At 34.8% G+C, this 20,423-nt stretch overlaps 1 protein-coding gene across 5 annotated transcripts in view; it reads left to right on the top strand.

Moving 5' to 3' along the window:
• Positions 1 to 20,423, top strand: part of TLCD4 (TLC domain containing 4) — a 103,222-nt gene that overhangs the window by 52,428 nt on the left and 30,371 nt on the right. For 4 of the 5 annotated variants that reach the window (XM_055341404.1, XM_055341407.1, XM_055341403.1 and 1 more), the window contains 4 exons: positions 2,230 to 2,395; positions 6,750 to 6,839; positions 8,566 to 8,624; positions 10,848 to 10,942. In XM_055341404.1, coding sequence (XP_055197379.1) covers positions 2,241 to 2,395; positions 6,750 to 6,839; positions 8,566 to 8,624; positions 10,848 to 10,942 — 399 coding nt within the window. In that variant the 5' untranslated portion in view covers positions 2,230 to 2,240. Of the gene's footprint in view, positions 1 to 1,776; positions 1,874 to 2,229; positions 2,396 to 6,749; positions 6,840 to 8,565; positions 8,625 to 10,847; positions 10,943 to 20,423 lie in introns of all 5 variants that reach the window. The other variant, XM_055341405.1, reaches the window with a different exon arrangement.

A 20,423-nucleotide genomic window follows, 5' to 3' on the forward strand; every position in this document is an offset into this window, starting at 1 on the left:
GGGTCCATTTCTGGGTTTTCTGTTATGTTTCACTGATCTATGTGTCTGTTTTTGTGTCAGTACCATATTGTCTTGATGACTACAGCTTTGTAATATAAGTTGAAGTCTGGAATTGTGATGCCTCCAGCTTTGCTTTTCTTTTTGAGGGTTGCTTTGGGAATTTGGGGTCTTTTGTGGTTCCATACACATTTTAGGATTATTTGTTCTAGCTCTGTGAAAAATACTGGTGGTATTTTGATAGGGATTGCATGAAATGTGCAGATTGCTTTGGGTAGGATAGACATTTTAATAATGTTTGTTCTTCCAGTAGGAATGAGGAATGTCTTTAATGGTGAGTTGTTCAAGTATTTTTTTGTTAACATGCTGGGTAATAGTTCATAAAATGGATAATATTGTGTGATACCTACTATGTTTTATAATATAACTTTAGAAATCATTAATGAGAGCAGCCCCAGTGGTGCAGCGGTTTAGCACCACCTGCGGCCTGGGGTGTGATCCTGGAGACCTGAGATTGAGTCCCACGTCTGGCTCCCTGCATGGAGCCTGCTTCTCTCTCTGCCTCTCTGCCTCTCTTTCTTTCTCTCTGAATAAATAAATAAATCTTAAAAAAAAAAAAAAGTTGCATCTTGAAAAAAAAAAAGAAATCATTAATGAAACAAATGCTCATTATATAGTTGAATTTTAACAAAAGTAAATGAGTAGCTTATGTCCAGCCACCCACCAGGACTAACAGGGAACATACAGAATCCTTCAGGGCAAGCTATCCTCACAATGAAGCTTAAACTCTCCACTCTTTTCTGGTTACTGGTTTCATTTTTTAATATTTATCTGCCCACCTGGCCTCCAGATCCCCATTTACTTTAATCTTAGAAAACCATTTTCCCTATTACATCTCACTTAGTGAATTATAATGATGTTTAATTTATGTACAAAACTTTTATGTGTTATTTGGTTAATATTAAACCTAGGTTAAAAGATCACAAATTAAAATTTTAATACCCTAAAACACATGTTGAATTGTAAAAAAAGTAAATGAACAATAAGGTTAATGGAATCTCAGGGAGAAGAATTGTAATATCAATATTTTTACTGAGCACACACATCAGAAAGAAAGAATGGGGAAAGAACTCATTACAGACACATGAGTTCTGTCAGAAGGGGCCCTGTGGGAGCCTGATTCTTATTATGAGGTCCTGGTTGGAAGGGAATGAAGTGGGGTTATTGCTAGTACAGTCAATGACTTGGCTTTTCTCTAGTGAATTGGCTTCAGTAGGTGACTTTATTTCTTCACATGAGGCAGCTGGAAATATGTATTGATTCATTTCCTTTTCATTTGAGGGTCAGCTCTCTCAAAGATGGAGCCATTTCTAGAAATGCTGTATTTGCTGAATATGAGCAAATGCTTTAGTGTCTTTCTTTTGGTCTGAATGTTCCGAAGATTTTTAGGATCCAAATACAGTTCAGTTCAGTGAGATGGAAAACATACTTTGAATGTGTATATATGCATATTACTATTCTTTCTACTAACTCTACCATTAAAACCTGAAGTTCTTTTATAAAAATCTTAGAGATAAAAAGCCATGGGCTATTTTTGGTTCAAAGATGTGTGTGATTGCAGAATACTTCTTATAAGTTAAATTCTAATTTAAGCAGCAACAGTGGTATAGTTCTTTTTTCTAAGATAGTATTCTTCTTAACATTTTAATTTTGTTTTAAATGTCATTTGTCTCACTGTACAATTTTTATAATATAATTATTTTTGTTTTGCTGTTGCAGATAATCTTGGTTTTATTAGGATTCTTGGCCTAATTGTTTCTTAGAAATTATCTAATGAACTCATATAGATGAGGAAGTTGAGGCATAGAGAAATCAGGTGATTCTTCCTAAGTTTAATTAAAAATATTACTAAAAGAATACCTTCAGTTATAGTACTTGAAATGCCTCTTAAACTCTAAGACTGAGATAATTTTGGAAATCATACTGTCAAATTTGCCTTCTAAAATTGACAAGAGTGAGATATTTAAGATAATTTTCCCTTTTCTTTAAATATAAATACAAAATACGTGACAAATAGCTGATAAAGACTTAAAAGTCTTTTAGTTTCCTTGTATTCTGGTATTTGTGCAAGTTAAAATATTAAAAATGTAAGCACATAACTCTTTTAAAATAAAATTAGATTTATTATGAGCAATTTAAAGCAACTGACAGCTATCTTTTTTTTCTTAACAGCTTGAAGAAATATGGACACCAACACCAAAGTGGTCTCCAGCACTGTTTTTACCAGCTTTTTCACCTTTCAGCTTCTTTTCTACTTTATAAGTTTCTGGTTTTCAGCAAAAGTTTCTCCAGGTTTTGTTAGTCTCAGCTTTGAGAAGAAGATTGAATGGAACTCCAGGTAAAGCATATGAAAATGTAACTGATTTTTGAAAGTTAGTTTTATGAAATAAAATTATCTAAAATATTTCCAAAAAATTGTTCATTTAAGATCTAACAAAATTTAAGGTCAGATTTTTTTATCTGACCTTAGGAGGAAAAGGAAAGTAAGTAGATAGATCTCATACAAGAAAATTCTAAAAATTCTTCTATTGAAAGATGTTAGGAAAAATTGAAGTTTCTGGGGAAGCGTGGGAACATTTAAGTAGATTCCAGCTGACTTCAGAAGAGTCCTGTTTTACATTCTCTGAAACGTTTATGATAACAAACACATGCTCTCTGGAAGTGATCACAGAAGTTACTGTTGGCTGGGGCTGTGAGTAGCCTATATATAGTGTTGTCTGGTTTAGCCAGACTGAAGGCAGTTAAATGCTGTACACCAAAGAGTGTGGTAAATGGTTAACATACCTGTCTCTCTTTTAATGAACTTTTTATTATAATTCAGCCCACCAGAATCTATTCTTTTGTTAAAGTAAAATACACTTTTTAGATTTTATTTAAGACCCTCCCCCCCCCAAAAAAAAGGAAAATGAGTAGTACTTGTTTAGGGTATAGAAATCTGCAGAGTTTTAATTAGTTGGCTTATGGATATTTTGTGTGTGCAACTCGTTAACCTTTCACACAACATTTCAAACACAAAATGACTCTGATGACTGCTTCATGTGCTTGAGAACATTTCACCCACACATCACTAAGTATTTGCAAACTACGGTGAATTGGAGCAGCTATCAGTATATTTGTTGTTTACTTGAAGTTAATGCTAACTATAAAATAAATTCAGCAGGTCTCTAAACTTGCTATAATTATTTTTCATCGAAATTTCCTTTTAGAATTAACTTCTGCCAAAGTCTAAGTATTTTTTTGAGAATGGTCATATTTGACTGGAAATCCCCTCTATTTGAGCCAAATTGGTTTGTAGGTATCCACTCTTATAACTTAAGACTGTGAATAAGACCGCAGTTGTTTCCTTTTGTACCTTAACTGATTTGTCCAGTTCATACATGCTATAGCTCTTTTTACCCAAAAAATGAAAACTATTTCTCTGTGTAGTTTTGAAAAATAAGTATGTGTTTTTTTGTCTTAATAGCACAAAGATGTTTTGCACAAGCGGGATACAAAAGATACTAACCATTATTTTCAAAAACCCTTTCTAACATGGAGATAGGTAGAATAGGGAAAGAGAAGGAAGGGTTGAGGAGTGGGATGGGAGACCAATTTTCTGAGAATAAATTTTGAGCTATTTTCATTTCCTTTTCACCATGGTTAGGGTAGGTAAGGGCAACTGAATCTTGGAGAGCAGGGAGCCCACGAAATAGGGATAGTACAGAGAGATAGAGGGAAAGATGAAAATGAAATGAAATTGAAAAATGCTTTGCATTATTCAGTCTAATCACTGCCATTCTGTGGTGTGCAGAATCACCATTTGGGAAACTGAGTTCCTATTTGAAAAAGGAGTCTGGGATTACAGAAGATACGTTACCCTATTCAAATGGTGTTCTCTCTTTGTCTTTCAAATGTTCTCTTGTTTCCACTCCAGCTTGGTTTACATGAGACTGAAACTGTGAGGTAGAATGTAAAGAAAGAAAAAAGATTGACTGTTTTTTGAGTAAAGTAAATATATGGGTCTTGAAATCAGCTTCCAGTCTTGAAACACCCAGATCAACACAACCCACGTAATTCTTACTAATAATCAGGAAAGAATCTCTGAATAATGAGCGGTCTAAGCCCTACAGAAGAAAAAAGGACAGGAGGAAAAACAACTCACTAGAAAATTCACACCTGAGAGATGACAGTTTAAGTGATAAATTGCTGTATTTAATTGTTGCTTTTTCAGAAAAAAACATACTTATAGAGGTATTATTTATATCTTATAATTAAAAAACATTTTCTTATATACACTTCTTTTCCTATGGTATGGAAAGTCCTATTGTGTCGAAATACTCCTAATTTTAAAATCCGCTTCTCTAATTTTTAACTCTTGTCTGTTTGAGCTTTATAATTTCTGTTGGCAATACTCCTACCAATTGCAAATGATCTAATCAGTAACTTTAAATTGCTGTTCTACAATGGTCATTATTTCCATTATTTCCCTGTCTTTTTATTAGCACAAACATTTATTTTTAACCCCTTTGGGAAAAAAAAAGTATTTTCTTTTGGGCATCTTGGTGTTTCATTTTAGACTGTGAGAACCTACATTTTGCTTTGCCAAGAGTCTGATTTTAAAGAATAGATTGTAAAAAAAAAATAAAGAAAAAAAATAAAGAATAGATTGTGAAATGTTTGCTAAACAGAAGTTTCTGAATGCATAGACTTTTAATGCAGAGGAGTATGTAAACATAGGGTTTTTTTTTTTCCTGCTCATTACAGTAGGAGCTTATTTGATCCAAATAAGATTTAACTTTTCTCTCATGAATTAATACCATTTCCATCAGCTAGGGCTTGTAATTCTTCCCACTTATCATGTAACATTTCAACACAAAAGGGAATTTGAGGGTTGAGTATCAGGAACAAAATGTTTGCATTTTTCCAAGGGGAAACTTTCTGGTGTAAGTTTATTAAACACTAAAATAAGTTAGTGAGAGGTTGTGCTTTCTGGTGTCATAGAATTTTTGAATGGCAATAGAAAGCTGATTGTATGATTATTTAGATGGAGAGTTTTGTTTGCCGCAAAGGAACTTACATCCTTAAACTGCTGTATTTGTATAGATACCTTTGGCATGAAATTTCCAGACTTGTAAACCAGATAAATTGGTTTATTCACACTTCGAAATGATCTTTTGGTGTTACAAAGTATTCTTTGTCAATGCCTTTAAATTAGTGAGGATGGGGCAGCCCGGGTGGTGCAGCAGTTTGGTGCCGCCTGCACCCTGGGGTGTGATCCTGGAGACCCGGGATCGAGTCCCACATCAGGCTCCCTGCATGGAGCCTGCTTCTCCCTCTGCCTCTCTCTCTCTCTCTGTCTGTCTCTCTGTCTCTATGAATAAATAAATAAAATCTTTAAAAAAAATAAATAATTAGGATATTTGAGCATTTTAAATATGATGTAACATGGTATATCTATTTAGACCTACACTATTACATCAAGCATATTGATTTTTCAAGTTACAATAAGACTTTCTAATATCAAGCTTCATATTAGTTGATATGTGTCAGTGTTAAAGATTTGGGGTCATATTTTAGACAGAAATTTATGATATCCCATTAATTTCTAGAGAGAAAATTTTGCTGTTCCTTTTATCCTTTATTCTAATGAAGAAAAAAGAAACTTAATTAGTTGTAAACTTTTTCATTGTGTGAATAAATATACTGTATCCTATGTACACTTCTTTAAGTGTAGTGTATCCTAGAGCTTGGGTGTTGGTTGAATCATTAAATTATTAGCAAGATATGTTCGTAGAAACTGATGTTTTTCATCTAAACCTTATTCCTTCTATAAAAGAAAATTCAGCCCGGATCTCGTGAACATTTTGGTTTCACTCAAGTGTTTCTTTTAAAAATAGATTTTCTGTATAAATTCATGGTCCTCAATTTTTCTACTTAGAATTGGTTTCATAATAATAAAAAGAGACTAATAATAGCTATTCTAGCTTTCTCATGGATTGGTTATAGGAATCAAGTGCAGCAGTGCATGTGAATGTGCATTTAACACTGAAATCTCCAAGGCAATAAATTTTCATTTCACGATCCATTCGAATTCCGATTCAAGAATATAGAATTGGTGAAGGTCAGTAGATTTAGAAATTATTCCTAACTGTTTGGAACAGGAAACTACTGCTGCAGTGATGTTGTTAGGGTTGGGGCTTGGAGCAGGTTGCAGGGTAGTGGACTTACCAGGTGCTCTCTGTACAAAATTTTGTCAACCTCATCATTAGATAGGCTCTGCTCCCTCTCTCTCTCTCTCTCTCCCTCCCCCCCCTCCTCCCCCTTTCTCTCTTAGTAGGCTCCACACCCAATGCGGAGCCCATCACAGGGTTTGAACTTATGACCCTGAGATCAAGACCTAGGCTGAAATCAAGAGTCTGATGCCAACTGACTGAGCTACCCTGGCACTCCTGCTTTGGAATATTTAACCAATAAGTGATTCCACAATTTTTTTGCGGGAAATTGTAGACCTGGGCATCCTTCTCGTTATTAATTCCAAAGTAAAGTCATAGCCCTTGGATTTCTAAATGGCAATTTTATATCATACTCTTAGATGTACTCCATTCCTATATTTAAATGCTTCCAGATTTAACTTCTTCAAAATGTTAAATGTCTCGCTAGAATTACAGTTTCTTGCAAAGAACCTAAAATCTTTATATTTTGTTTCATTTCAGGGTAGTATCTACATGCCATTCTTTGGTGGTTGGGCTTTTTGGCCTGTACCTTTTCTTTTTTGATGAGGCTACAATGGCTGATCCACTCTGGTAAGCTTTCTTTCCAATATAGTCAAATTGATTTTATGTTTTGATATTAATAATTAATAAGAACATCTCCTACTTTAAAATGGAAAACATATTGATGGTGCATGGTTTATTAAAATGCTTGTGTTCAGGCTTATTTTAGCAAGATGCAATAAAAGGATTTTAGAGTTGAACACAAATAATGAGGGCCACTTTGTACGAGTATCACAATTATTATCCAAAACAGGGAGAATATGATGACGATGTAAACATCTATACTGAGTTAGTGAGTAAAACCAATATGTTGTAACCACTGTTTTGAGCAAAAATGAGTTACTATTGAGATAGGATAGTCAATGTGGATAATAATCTACTTAAGACTCAGTCTTGTGTTTAACCCATCATTTGATATCAAAGGTATAAAAATGAGGATTATAGATGAAGACGAAGTTAGTACCACGTGAGGAGATTTGAAGTACTAATAATAACTATGTTCAGCAATAATAGGATAATTTCTAAGCTGACTCTTTTTGAAAAATGTAAATGTCATTCCAATGGCAGAGATATTGCAAACTGTATTTCCTGGCATTATATGAGAAGGCTTAGTTTCGCTGTTTGAGAGGTGAGGTATGTTTTGAGAAAGCACTGCATGGGGATGTAGTAGATGAGGGCTCTGGGGGATGTGGGACAATTTAATTTTTGGTTATTTGTTTGCAACAATATCATTTTAATAAATATGGAATTATGCTCATCAGAATTCAATCAGTATTGATAAATTCTCTTCAGAAAAGTATTTTTCAAAGTGAATCAATTTAGTGAATTTAATTCCATAAGGTTTTCATGTAATCTACCTAAACTGTTTCTAAGTTTTTTCCTCCTAATTTTATTGTAGTAAATGATTGTCAACAGAACCAGTTCTTTTGGGAGGTAAATTTTATGACAAAGATTTGATTCAGTGACCAATTCTTGTCCTTATCAGACTTTTTACTTTTCTTTGATGCTGCAATTTATTCCAGGTTCAATTTTCCTGGGTTATATTTGCAGGTCAAAATTTATAAAGAAGACGGGACTTCTGCTAAACATTTCCATTTGCAGTTTAGCTGTTATCAGTTTAATTTTGTGTTCATTTCACCAGTAGTTCACCTTATAAACCAGATAAAAGGCTAATAGTTCATATTTGTTTCTTGGAGTAAAGACAATTATTAGAGCAAATTGTAGGATCTTGATATGTATAGGTTTTGAAACAGCAGAATTAAACTGTCCTGTTCTGACCATTTCCCAGTTGTGTGATAATAGGCAGATCTCTCCAGTCATCAGTAGAGTGATACTAATCATAGTGTATTGATTGCCTTAATCAGGCAGGCTAGATGACTTCTTGAGGTATTTGAGTCTCTGATTTAGAATAACGAATAAAAAAAAAAAAACCACCCCAAAATACAAAAATCCAGCATCTGGAAATCTGTTTGAATCCTTTCAGAAAACAAATCATATGAGAACACATTTATATGAAGTTGTCTTTTGGTAAAACTATTTATATAAAACTTTTAGCTAATATAAGAAATTATGATTATTTGTGTAGTTAGAAGTATATTATAGCTAACATAGGGCCTGGTACAAATGACAATTTACCATTCAAGAATCTATAGGAAGCATTTTAATTCTATTTCTCAATTTAAAAAAATGTAGCTGTCATCTATAACCCATGTGCTAAAAAAAGGAAACTCTTTTTTTTTTTTTTAAATATTTATAGGGGTGATTCATCGCTTGTGAAAGTGAATATCTCTATTGCTACAGGCTACCTCATTTCTGGTATGTGATATGTTGGTCACTATTTCTTTTTAAACTACTCATGGAATATAAAAAATACTGAAAGGGATTAAAAGGGAAAAGAGAGAAAATGAATGGGAAAAATCAGAGAGGGTGACAAAGCATGAAAGACTCCTAACTCTGGGATATGAATAAGGGGAGGTGGGCAGGGGGTTGGGGTGACTGGGTGATGGGCACTGAGGGGGGCACTTGATGGGATGAGCACTGGGTGTTATACTATATTTTGGCAGATCGAACTCCAATAAAAATATATACCAAAAAAAGAAAAAAAAATTAAAAAAAATAAACTACTCATGGGATTTTGCAAAGAATACATAGTCTGTGCTTTTGGTTTATTTATTTGAGAAGCTGCTTGTGGGACCCATATAGAGGGAAAAAATATCTGCTGTGATGGTAGAACATGAAACATTTTTCTTGTTGGCTCTCTGGTTCTCTTTGAAGATAGAGCTATGAGTGGGGTCTCAGGCCAAGATATATTTTTTTTTACTAGCAATGGTCCATTTTTGGCCTAAAGGGTCTCTCAGGTGGAATGGGTGGAAGCAAATGAAGTTTAAGCATGAAGGTCTTTTTCACTTGCAAGGACACTTGAAATGCGTTCCTATGCTTGTGGTTTTGTATTGTCTGGGGAAACTTCACAAAGGAAAACTATTTTAGTCATAATCCATTAAGATCATGGACTCTTTCTGCTCCATGTTTCCCTCTGTCATATTTCTCCTCTTGTGGGATGGGATTGGAATAACCTTTTAAACAAGAGACAGAGGGGAAACTAAGTGAGAATGTTTGTTTAGCAAAAAATACCGTCATTGACAAGGATGACACAACATTTATAGTACATCCCATGCCCTGCTTAATGAGTGTTGTCCATTCAGAGAGTAGTCACCCAGAAAGTCTTTTTTTTTTTTTAATATTTTATTTATTTACTCATGAGAGACACACAGAGAGAGGCAGAGACACGAGCAGAGGGAAAAACGGGGAGCCTGCTGCAGGACTCAATCCCAGGACCCCAGGATCACGACCAAAGCCAAAGGCAGACGCTCAACCACTAAGCTAACCAGGTTCCCCCAGAAGGTCTTGTATAAAAGAAACTTGATAAAGTTTTCCTCAAATAAGATCATAATCTGAAGCATTTAAAAATAAGAATTATGAACTGAAACCAGCTTTTCTAAACCAAGCTGAATGAAAGTGAATTCTTTTTATTCTGTCTGTGGAAAATGTGACAAGGTCATTATCATAGAAATTGGTGACCAAAGAGTGTACAGCCAAAATATGTAGTGGAAAATGTATCTTTGCAGGTCTGTCATGCAGTCAGTTCTAGTACTGTTATCTTTTCTTGATTTTCATATTTGTACTATTTGCTTTCTCTTTAAAATTTGTAATCTGATTACTTTTTCTTAAAATAAATATTGACATCTAGTTTTGTATCAGTAATTTTCTTTTTTTTTTTTTTAGTGTATAAAAGAAGATTCCAATATTATATATTAGCTCCAACCCCATAAATGCTGAATCCTCCCCTGGTTTCCATCCATGATAGCCATTTGCTTCCATGTCTAAATTTCACATTTAACCATTTGGGAAAGAAAATAGTTGTGTTAACATTTTGAGAAGTTTTTGTTTCATTAAACATTCTGTTTTGTTAAGGGAAACTATTTTCTGAATCATGGTGCTTAGATTTAGGATCTTTTAAAGAGAAATTGATGCCTTGACCTCTTTGTATATCTTTTGAATTGGTTTAGTTTTTTTTTTTCTATTTTGAATGAATATTTAATTACATCCTTTGTTAATTTTTAAATATTGTTTGTTGAATTTGTGTCATAAATGAGTTGTCATTTTGTACCTTTTCTGCAGCCATCTTATCTGTCTGAATTGTTATAGTAGCAAACATCAGTAATTTAAGCTTATTTAAAAATTATCTTTTTCAATAACATTTCTGTTTTATGTAACCCTGGAAACAAGTTATTCATTTATACTTTCAACAAATATATTACCTGTGTGGTCAGCACTGTGCTAGATTCCCTGACTTGGTCTTCATCTGGGGGTAGTCACAGTAGAGTTGGGGAAACAGTTGTGTGGAAGCGATACCTTACAATAACATGGGTAATTAGACTAGTGAAGTAGTCTTCTCCTTAAGGAAGAAAGTTAAATACACTTGAAAAACAAAACAGCTTTCTTCCTATGTAATATCTCACTTATTTTTCCTTTTTTCAGATTTGTTGATTCTCATTTTGTATTGGAAAGTGATTGGTGACAAATATTTTATAATTCACCATTGTGCAGCGCTGTATGCATACTACTATGTACTGGTGAGTGCCAGAATTTACAGTAGTCTGACAAGTAGACAAGATTGGGAATGATGACTTAAAGGTGAACAGACATTAAAGCATACAATTTTCAGTTTATAAAGACCAACTCCAGATGCATTCAGGGATCACCCTTGTGATATGTCATCTTTTTATTAACAAAAATAATTACTTGTGTGCTTGTATTAGTATGTCTGTTTGGATTTATAAAATTTAAGGCAGATGACCCTAGTTTCTTAAATTTTCACTTAAACCATTTAGGATTTCGTAGCTTTTGATATCTGCCTGTCTTTCTAGATGCGTTTATGACTAACAGCCAGAGTTAGGAATAGATTCTTATATAACCAGTTACTATAATTCTTTTCTGTTTAATTATTGTACAATTACATGTATATATGTAATTACATTGAAGTAGACTGGAGCATTTGGGAGAGTCTTGCACAGATACTTCATCAGAGTTCTAAGACTGAACTAATAGAGGGTACTACTCAACAGAATGTTTCAGGCAGTAATGCATATTGTTTTATATCTAAAATTATTTTCCTGCATTATACCTTTGTAAATTAGCAAGTTTATATCCCTTGTATGTTTGTTAGGTTTCTCCATAATCAATTATTTTTAAACCTAGATATGCCAACAAGCCCCAAATAGATATTTGGAAATAACAGATACATGTAAAATAGAATAACATAAATTTTATTTTTTTTAGAAAGAGAATGTGCAAGCACATGTGTATGCATGGGCACAAGAGAGAGAGCAGGAGCAAGCAGGGCCAGAGAGAGGGGGAGAATCTTAAGTAGGCTCCACACTGAGTGTGGAGCCCGACCTGGGGCTCAGTCTCATAACCCCGAGATCATGACCTGAGCTAAAATCAAGAGTCAGCCACTTTACTAACTAAGCCACCGAGATGCCCCTAGGATAATCTAAATTTTATGTAATAGTTATGGTATACCAACTCCATGTTTTCTACTTTTTAAAACTTAAATATAACCACTGACTTTTTCTTATTTGGTTTTACTAAAGTCCTTATATTATTGGCCTTCCATGACTATATCACCCATTTGAAGTCATAAATCTAAATCATTAACATAAATGTCTTAAAAACTATGCTGGTTTTAATGCTATAAACAAGTGCTTTATGTATATCCAAAAGATATCCTTTATTTTTCTGAACCAATAGGCTATTTTTAGTGGCATTTCCTACTGTTTGTCTTCTTTTTAGATTTTAATAGATTATAAGTAGTTATAAAATATAGATTTTTACCTTTTACAGTTCTTAAATATTTGGTGTACAAGCACTTGTTTCCTAAACACTTGCTTAAAAAACATGAAAGCTGACTAACAAAATACTGATTAAATCTGGGAAGAATGTGTGGGTGCCCATGTAAGTTTAGTATCATACTGCAGTATAGAAGTATGTTCTCTGAACATGCGTCACAAATAACCATTGTGCTGTGAAAAGAATATAAGTTGATGAAAGATAACAGGTCACTTAATGTGAACTTGTAAATGTGAATATGATGAGCTGCCGTTCTCTCTCAGCCCTTGAATTACAGGCTTGCCAAAGGGCTGGCTGTGCATGGATTGGCAGATTGAGTGTTATATGTGGGATAAATACTGTTTTCTCTTTGGACTTTTATGCTTTTATAGAAAAAAATCAAGGTGCATACTGGATTTTTTTGAAAGAAATTAACTTTATTTAGTTGATAAAAAAATTAACTGCTGTATTTTCTAGAGATGATTGCTTTTTTGGTTTCTTCCTATGTCCTGTTGTATGAAATAAATGATATGAGGTAAATTTATCTAATTATAATTATCTAAGTGAAACTATTTAGAGGGAAACAAAAAAAAAACCTAGAAAATAATAAATGCTTATAGATGTAGTTAGTGATCCTTTGTCATTTATGGATTCTACATTTCCAGTTCAACTCTAGAAAAATTTTTGTTCCAAGCAGTGAATCCCAGGTCACTTTGTGCAATTTAAGTAAGGCTAACAAAATAATAATAGTAACAACTACTATTATTATTTAACATAAACTTTTATGAATTTCCTCACTTATATGTTGATAATTGGGGTTTGGAAAGCACTTTGACTTGATATGCATACAACTAATTAAGCTATTTGTAGTAACTTCTTTTCTTCAAAAATTTTCTTTTTTTTAAAGTTTATTTAAGTTCTCTCTCCACTTGAACTTATTTACAACCCTGAAATCAAGAGTCACATGCTTTTCCGATTGAGCCAACCAGACACCCCAAAAGACTGTCTGATTGTAACTAAATAAAACTTAAAATGAAAAATAGAGATGAGTTATCTGTAGGTTTTAAATGTATGCTCTACTGAATAGTTGAAAAGTAAGATCCTTTTAAATATAGGTTATTAAATAGGTTATATAACATCTTGATTTTTTTTTTGTATCTCTCTCAGTATATTTAATGGAGTTTGAAAATTCTCTGGTGGAGTAATGTAGAGCTTAAGAAATCTTCTCTCTATATAAGAAGGTGATAATCCTACAGATTTTTTCTTAGTATTTACTTTTCCCTCACTCAGTCAGGATACTCTTGGTAGCTTTCATTTTCTTCTGTGTTTCTTGTGAATCACCTCATTCCCCCTATCAAACCACAACTTTTAAATAAAAGTTAGAATACTCTTGGAAAACTTGTAAATTTGAAAAGAAAAGCACTGCTATACATACTTTCCCCAATTCCTCTGAATTATTACACTACCTTCTACCTTGGAACCTAATCATTAAACCACGCAGCTGCAATTTAGGAAGAGAATTTGGTTTCCAAGATTCTCAGTGAATTTATGTAAGGGAATTAGGTGCAGTGTGATACCCTGAGGGTGAGAATTTGTTTTTTTGTTTAGTGTTATACTCCAGTGTCCACATTTTAAAAACATTTTTGCAAGCAAGTATGTATGAAGTGGTATTGAAAAATGAAAGACTTGTTATGTCAGATATAATAAAAAGTTGTAATTTACATCAGGAGACAAGAATTAGAAAAATACTGGTTTCCGGTTTAGTCTAAAGAATTGCCACAACAGTGCCATGAAACAAATGCCATGACTGACTAACAGTTTATCATTAACAGTGTTAAACTGTTAAAATATTTTAAGATGACTTGAATAGTGTTGCCTGTTCTCAGTTAGACATAAATAATGTATTTCCTCCTTTTCTCCTGTTAGGAGAGCCTTAAAAATTTTAGGTAACTATCATAGCTGTTAGAGCAACATTTCAAAAGATAATAAACTTTCAAAAACTGAATACTTTTGTTGATGAGGTAAGTAATAAAACAGCCATCCAATATAGCTTGCTAAAGCAAGATTCAGTAGTAAGGTCTGTATGATTTAGATTTTTGTTAGTATTTGTATAGTTATTCAAATCTATAGGCAACCACAGTTTTACAGTTAGTTTATAACTCTTACTACTAATGGAGGGATTAGTCGTGGTAAAAATGTTAAGTGGCTACTTAAAAAACTATGTTCTATGTGTGTGCAAATATGTATAGACCTACACACATATAATATATGAGTTTGGATTTTGGAATTTAATTTTTATTAAAATATTAAAACTTTAATATTTGATGTGACCATTTCCCCCTATTTCATGAACATAACAAATCTCCTTAAGACCGCCCTTTGTTTGGGTTTAGGTGGAGTTCAAGGCTAGCTCTTCCTTCCTGGCCCTGTGGTTGCTTCTTCATGCTTTCTTATGAGAGCAGAGAATCCCCTCAGATTTGCATAGTTGGATTATTTTAGCAGAACTGTCTCCCTTTCCCTTTCTAACCTGGCTTGGTTTTTGAAGCCTATTTCCTTTCAATACCAGGAAATGAAACAATTCATACGTTGGACTTCTGTGTGACAGTAAAATAGATGTCACCTGAGAGGCTTGCCATGTCTACCCTAGTCAATATTTGTCTTAGATTTTTTTTAAAAAACAGTCCTATCATATGATTCTCCTTATATGATGCGTTGGAATAGTCAAATCCATGGACACAGAAAAGAAAAGTTACCAGGGGCTGGGTGGAAGGGGTAAAGTTATTGTTGAATGGGTGAGAGTTTCAGTTTGGGGATATGAAAAGTTTTGGAGACTTAAACACTTAAGAGTGGTTAAAAGGGTAACTTTTACATATATTTTACCACAATAAAGAAAGTTTTTTTTTTTTTTTTTTAACAAGCCTATCAAATGACTGAAGGCGAGGAAGGAGAACTAATAATATGCTGGATAATATATTACATTCTTAAAAAGTTTCAGGCTGGAGCAATAGGCTGAAACAAATAGGTGGAACCTAATAGTGATAAATGTTAGGTTTGCATTTAGGTGTGGCAATGTATAAGAAGGGAGGAATGACCCAGAGGTGGTAAATGACCACAACTTCAGTTGTACCAAAAGCATGTCACATCTCAAAAAGAATTCTGCTTTCAAATTTAGACTCTTATTAAGGGAGGCAGAGTATCCAATTCAAACAAAAATCACAGATTTCCTGGTTAGACCACACCCAAGCTCATTATCTGATGTCCGTGACCTTGCATATGCCTGGGGTGGGGGCGGGGCTGCCAGAATAACGGAGTGGAGATTAGATTAGGAAACTATGTCCTGTGACAATTGAAGGACCCAGAGAGGTGAGCCTACAAAGATAAATTGTAGGACATGATGATTTGGAAATGTCTTTGGGAATGTGAGAGGACTATTAAGTGGAAGAAGAGTAGATTTATTCTGGATTAATTCAGGTATTGGAACTGGGACCTTTGAGGACAGTGAAAGAGAAGTAGGTCAGACTTCTGTTTTACAGAAGAGACACTCAATGAATAGATGATTATAACAGTGACCTTTTAAAAATAGTTCTACCATAAGATATCTTAAATCAGCTAGATATAAAAATAGATATAGCAAGTAAAAACTTTGGGTAGGAGTTTACGCTAAAGTATCTTTGAAGTTTTATTCTAATTCTGAAATTCTGTGATTCAACAGTTTTGTTAAAATGATTTGATTTGGTTCTAATACTGAGAAATTAGGCAATGGGCAAGTAAGAGTAAGCTAAATTATGTCACCAAGTTCTTAAGTAACTGCAGGAAGGGGTGAAAGCAGCTGGCCTACAAATCCATTTGCTTCTTGGAAGAAAGGGAGGGGAAGAAAGGAGGGCAGATGACTCTAGTCTGATCTTGTCAGCAGGACCTTTGGGTAAACAGAGTTCTGACCTATGTTAAGAGGAAGAGACCTTAACTCTGAAATGCCTTTAAGATGGCCCTGGCCAAAGATGACATGGTAATGTGAATGGAGTTGCTGTGAGGCCTGCCTTGGAGAACATCATATTGGCCGTACAACTTTCTGGGGGTATGGAAAGAGCTGTTTTACAAGTGAAACTCTCACTGCTGTATGGGGAACTTTGTGAATGTCACTTAGTAGAGTTTTCATTTCTTAGGGACCAGAGCTTCCTGTTCAACACAGGGAGGACCTGGCTTGCTAGCTGCCTTTGACGTCCCCCACCTCTCTCTGTGTCCTCTGAATTATTTGGCTGCTTCTATCTTTGGAACATTTAGTAAAGCTTAATATTAGATAAGATCAGTTTCACATGAGTCTCATTTGGCAATCCAGTTCTGTGTGTTAGCTTAGACCTTTGATTGTCTTGTAAATAAATAACCAAAAGCCTTGAATGATTACAGTTCAGCAAATAATTATTAAATATAGGATGGATTTTGTTCCAAAATCTCATCTTAAGATTGATGGTACTCTGAAAAGAGTTTCCATGGAAATGTGTTAAGGCTCCAGGTCAGTGTAATAACCTATGAAAAAGCACCTCATTATTGCCACGCCGAACACAGTCACATTTTTATACAAGTGTCCAGTTTGAGATGCCCAGAATTTCTCTCTAGCCCTAGTGGTGAGATAGGGTGTCCATCCCACTCCAGGCCATTGATAGTGGCACAGTATTTAAGACCATGCTAACAGGAGTAGATGCATAATAATTTTAGTTATCCTTCTCTCTTATCTACTAAAGCTGTAACCCTAGCCACTTTCAGCTGAAGAAAATGAAATTTCCCATGGTGAGAAAAATCCAGATTTTCATAATCAGTGGCTAAAGGGAGAATTTTCTTTTAAGCTCCAGAAGGGATCAGACAAATCCTGTCTTGTTTTCCCTCAGGGAGTCATGTAGAGGCCAAGGCAAGTGTGAGTTGTACTGTAGATAAATGGTAGAGTCAGAAACCCGTTATTGGCCAGAAGTGAGTTGTGAGTTTTGTCATAATTCACTAACAATAAAGTGTCAGAATGTATAATTCATGTATCTAAAAATATTAGAGTAGACTTAAACCTCTCCCATTAATAACATCTATCCCATTTGTATTTCGGTTGGTTTTCTTGAGTAGGACAGCTGGGGATAAGGTAATGAAGAATTACACATAACCTAAGGCTTATCTAATAGTTACCTATGCCCCTGGAAGTACATGCCACACTTAATGCTATCATAGGTGCATTGGATTAATCAGGTGGCCAGTCATGAGGTACAGGAGCAGAAAATACAGAAGCAAGATTACTGAAGCATAGTTCTATACCCCTGTGTGGTTTTGAACTAAGGAGCTCTGGGGGTAGGGGATAAGGATATGATAGAACTTGTGGAATTCTGCTAGGTAGCAAAGATTTAAACATTGGAAGTTATCAAAAAATTCAACCAATACATCAGCTGCTGATAAATCAGTAATGCTTTAGCAATTTAGGGAATGAAAAGATGAATGTGTTAATTTCTATTAATATTTTTGTCTACATATGGATATTTATAAACAAAATTCTGAGTTTGTTGAAATATAATGCTTAGTATAATGTCTTCTAGGTCTGATTCTTCAGAGATAACAGTTGACAATACTTGATATATATTCTTGAAGTGAATATAAGTTGTGCCTAGATTTTCCTATATATATTTATGCTTTTTAAAAATTTCTAAGAAAGCTTTTGAGATAGATGGGACTTAAACTCAATCTCAAAAAAAAATATGTTTAAATTGGCAGCAAAAAAGTGTGGAAGGCTTCCTCGGTCAGAAGACATGATGAAAATCACTGAGGAGAAGAGGTCCAATCTTCAGGGGCTGTAGTAAGGGCATAGGATCCATGGGGGACTGGTAGTGGTTGTACATTTGGATGAGTAAGATGGGGTCACCTGATAGAGTGAACATTCCAACTTACCAGCCTTGTTTTTTTCCCCCCAGAATTGCTGTAGGACTTCTAGCCAAAAAATAACTTGATACAATTGGCATAGTAGAAAGGTAAAGCTGATAATAATATATAGAAAAAAATACTGCATGGGGGAGGATATGTTGTAGGAGGTTATCAGAGTAGTATAAGTGATAGATTATGAAGAATTTAATTTTGGTGGTTATCGTGGTGGTCATATTAATGAAGAAGAAAAACCTAAAAGCTATTTTGTAATCAATAGATCATGGTGACTAATTTGGATTTCAGAAAATGAAAAGGGCAAAATGACCCAGAGCACTAGAGGAGTGTGATACCATGGAAGGAAATGGGAGACACTGGGCAGAAAGGTAACTTAGATGCTATGAAGTTTGTGGCAATAACATAGCTGTTCCAGGGGAAAGGGGCCCATATGCCATTAGAAGTAAGGTTTGTCTTGTGGAGGCAGTGTGATCAAGGTCGCGGTCAGGGACCAGAAGGAGGATGGATAATCCTCTATAAGAGACAAAGGGGAACTTCAGAAGGGTAGAAAGAGAACCACAGGAGTATACATTTGGAAAACAGTGGTTAAGCCCCTTATAGCAACATTGTAAATTAAAAAGCTATGAAAAATAATGCATAAGCAGAGGCCATTAAAAAAATTAATTAGCCAGGTCATTCATTTTTACTTGAAGATTAGAAAACATTGACAAGCAAAAAGAAAAATGCCCCAATCCCACAACCCAGACATAACTACTTATATCTATTTAATTACCATTTACATATAGGAATGTATTTCTGCTTTTTTCCTATGTACGCATGCATAAGTCAAAAATAGCATTCTGTGTATGACTATTACAAAAATGAGATCAAAACTAAAATGTAAAATTTGTTTTACATATTGAAGTTTGCATACAACAAAATAACTGGTAATCTTGTATCAGAAAGCAGTCCATCAAGACTAATGGGGCTGTGTCAAAAGGACACAGGAACCAACATGAAGGTAGTCCTGTTGGCTGAAAAATGTGGCATTTTGATCATCAATTACAAAAACTACTGTGGCCATTGAAACCCATCGACTCAATGAGTTCTTAATGATGTTAGGAAAAAAAAAAGAAGAAAGCAGGGCAGTTCTTGTATGGGGTCTCTCCTGTGGGTGCTATTAGGTAGCAGTTGGGACTGCAGTCCTCTAAAGGCTCAACTGGGTCAAAGGGGGTTCATTCCAGTAGCCCCTTCTCGTGAATTGCTGCTGTCTGCTGGGACCTCAGCATGTTGTTGCCTACAGCGCACATATGTGGCCCTTCCGTGTACCTTGGGCTTCTCAGGAAGAAACTGCAAGGCTTCTCATGACCTTGCTTTAGAAGACCCATAATGTTACTTCCAATGCATTCTGGTGGTCAAGTGAGCTTCCGAGGGCAGCCTAGATTCAGGGGAAGGAAAATTAGACTGCACCTCTTCCTGTGAGGATCATTGTGCACAAACAAAGAGAGAAGGAATTGGTGGTGGCCATCCTCGGAGACTATCACCCAGTCTTGGTCAATGTGAGAGAATGTTTATTATCTTCATGCTGTGATAGATAAAAGTTTAATGCTCATGCCTCTATTTCAGTGTTGTTAAAGGAGTTATAGTTTCTGTCTCAGTTCCTCTGAAAATTCTTATTTCTGGTTCCATAGCACCTCTTGATACACTTTTTAAGGTGAACATACTAGCACTTCAGTTCTTCCTTCTGTGTCTCTAACCCCTACTTCACTCCTCAGTTTCTGTCATTTGTACTTGGACTTTTGTATCGCCAAGATATTAAACTATTTACCTTTTATTCCATAATCATATTAAGTTTTCCTTTATATCCAGTTTATCCTACACAGAAAATGAATAATGTGTTTATGATGATTATATTAAAATAGTTCTCTGCACAAGCAAGATTACATTTCCTATCTAATTTTTGCTTAGAGTTTCTGGTGCCTCCCTTTCTTCTTGCAACATTTGCCTTTATCATTTAACATTTGACTTCTCTCATATTCTCAAGGATTGCATCCCATGTCTGCAATTGTCTTTTCCCAGCCCTTGGAGCCCTCCATTTGCCACTCCAGTCTGAACAGCTTGCTCTCTAGGTCTGCTTCCCAGTGTCCTGGGCTTCCTGCCATGACTTTCCTGGTGTGGGGTCACTGTTTCCTGGATCCTGTGTCTGTCTTTCTTGGTTCACTCACTTGTTGTGCTGTAGCATAACCTCAAATGATTTCCTAAGGAAGAGCATGAAGGAGGTAAATTCTCTAAGTCTTTTTTAAGTTCCAAAAATGTTTTTATTCTCAGGCCATCTGGTCAGAT

This window comes from Nyctereutes procyonoides, unplaced genomic scaffold (assembly GCF_905146905.1).
Source record: "Nyctereutes procyonoides isolate TBG_1078 unplaced genomic scaffold, NYPRO_anot_genome, whole genome shotgun sequence".
NCBI classification, from domain to species: domain Eukaryota; kingdom Metazoa; phylum Chordata; class Mammalia; order Carnivora; family Canidae; genus Nyctereutes; species Nyctereutes procyonoides.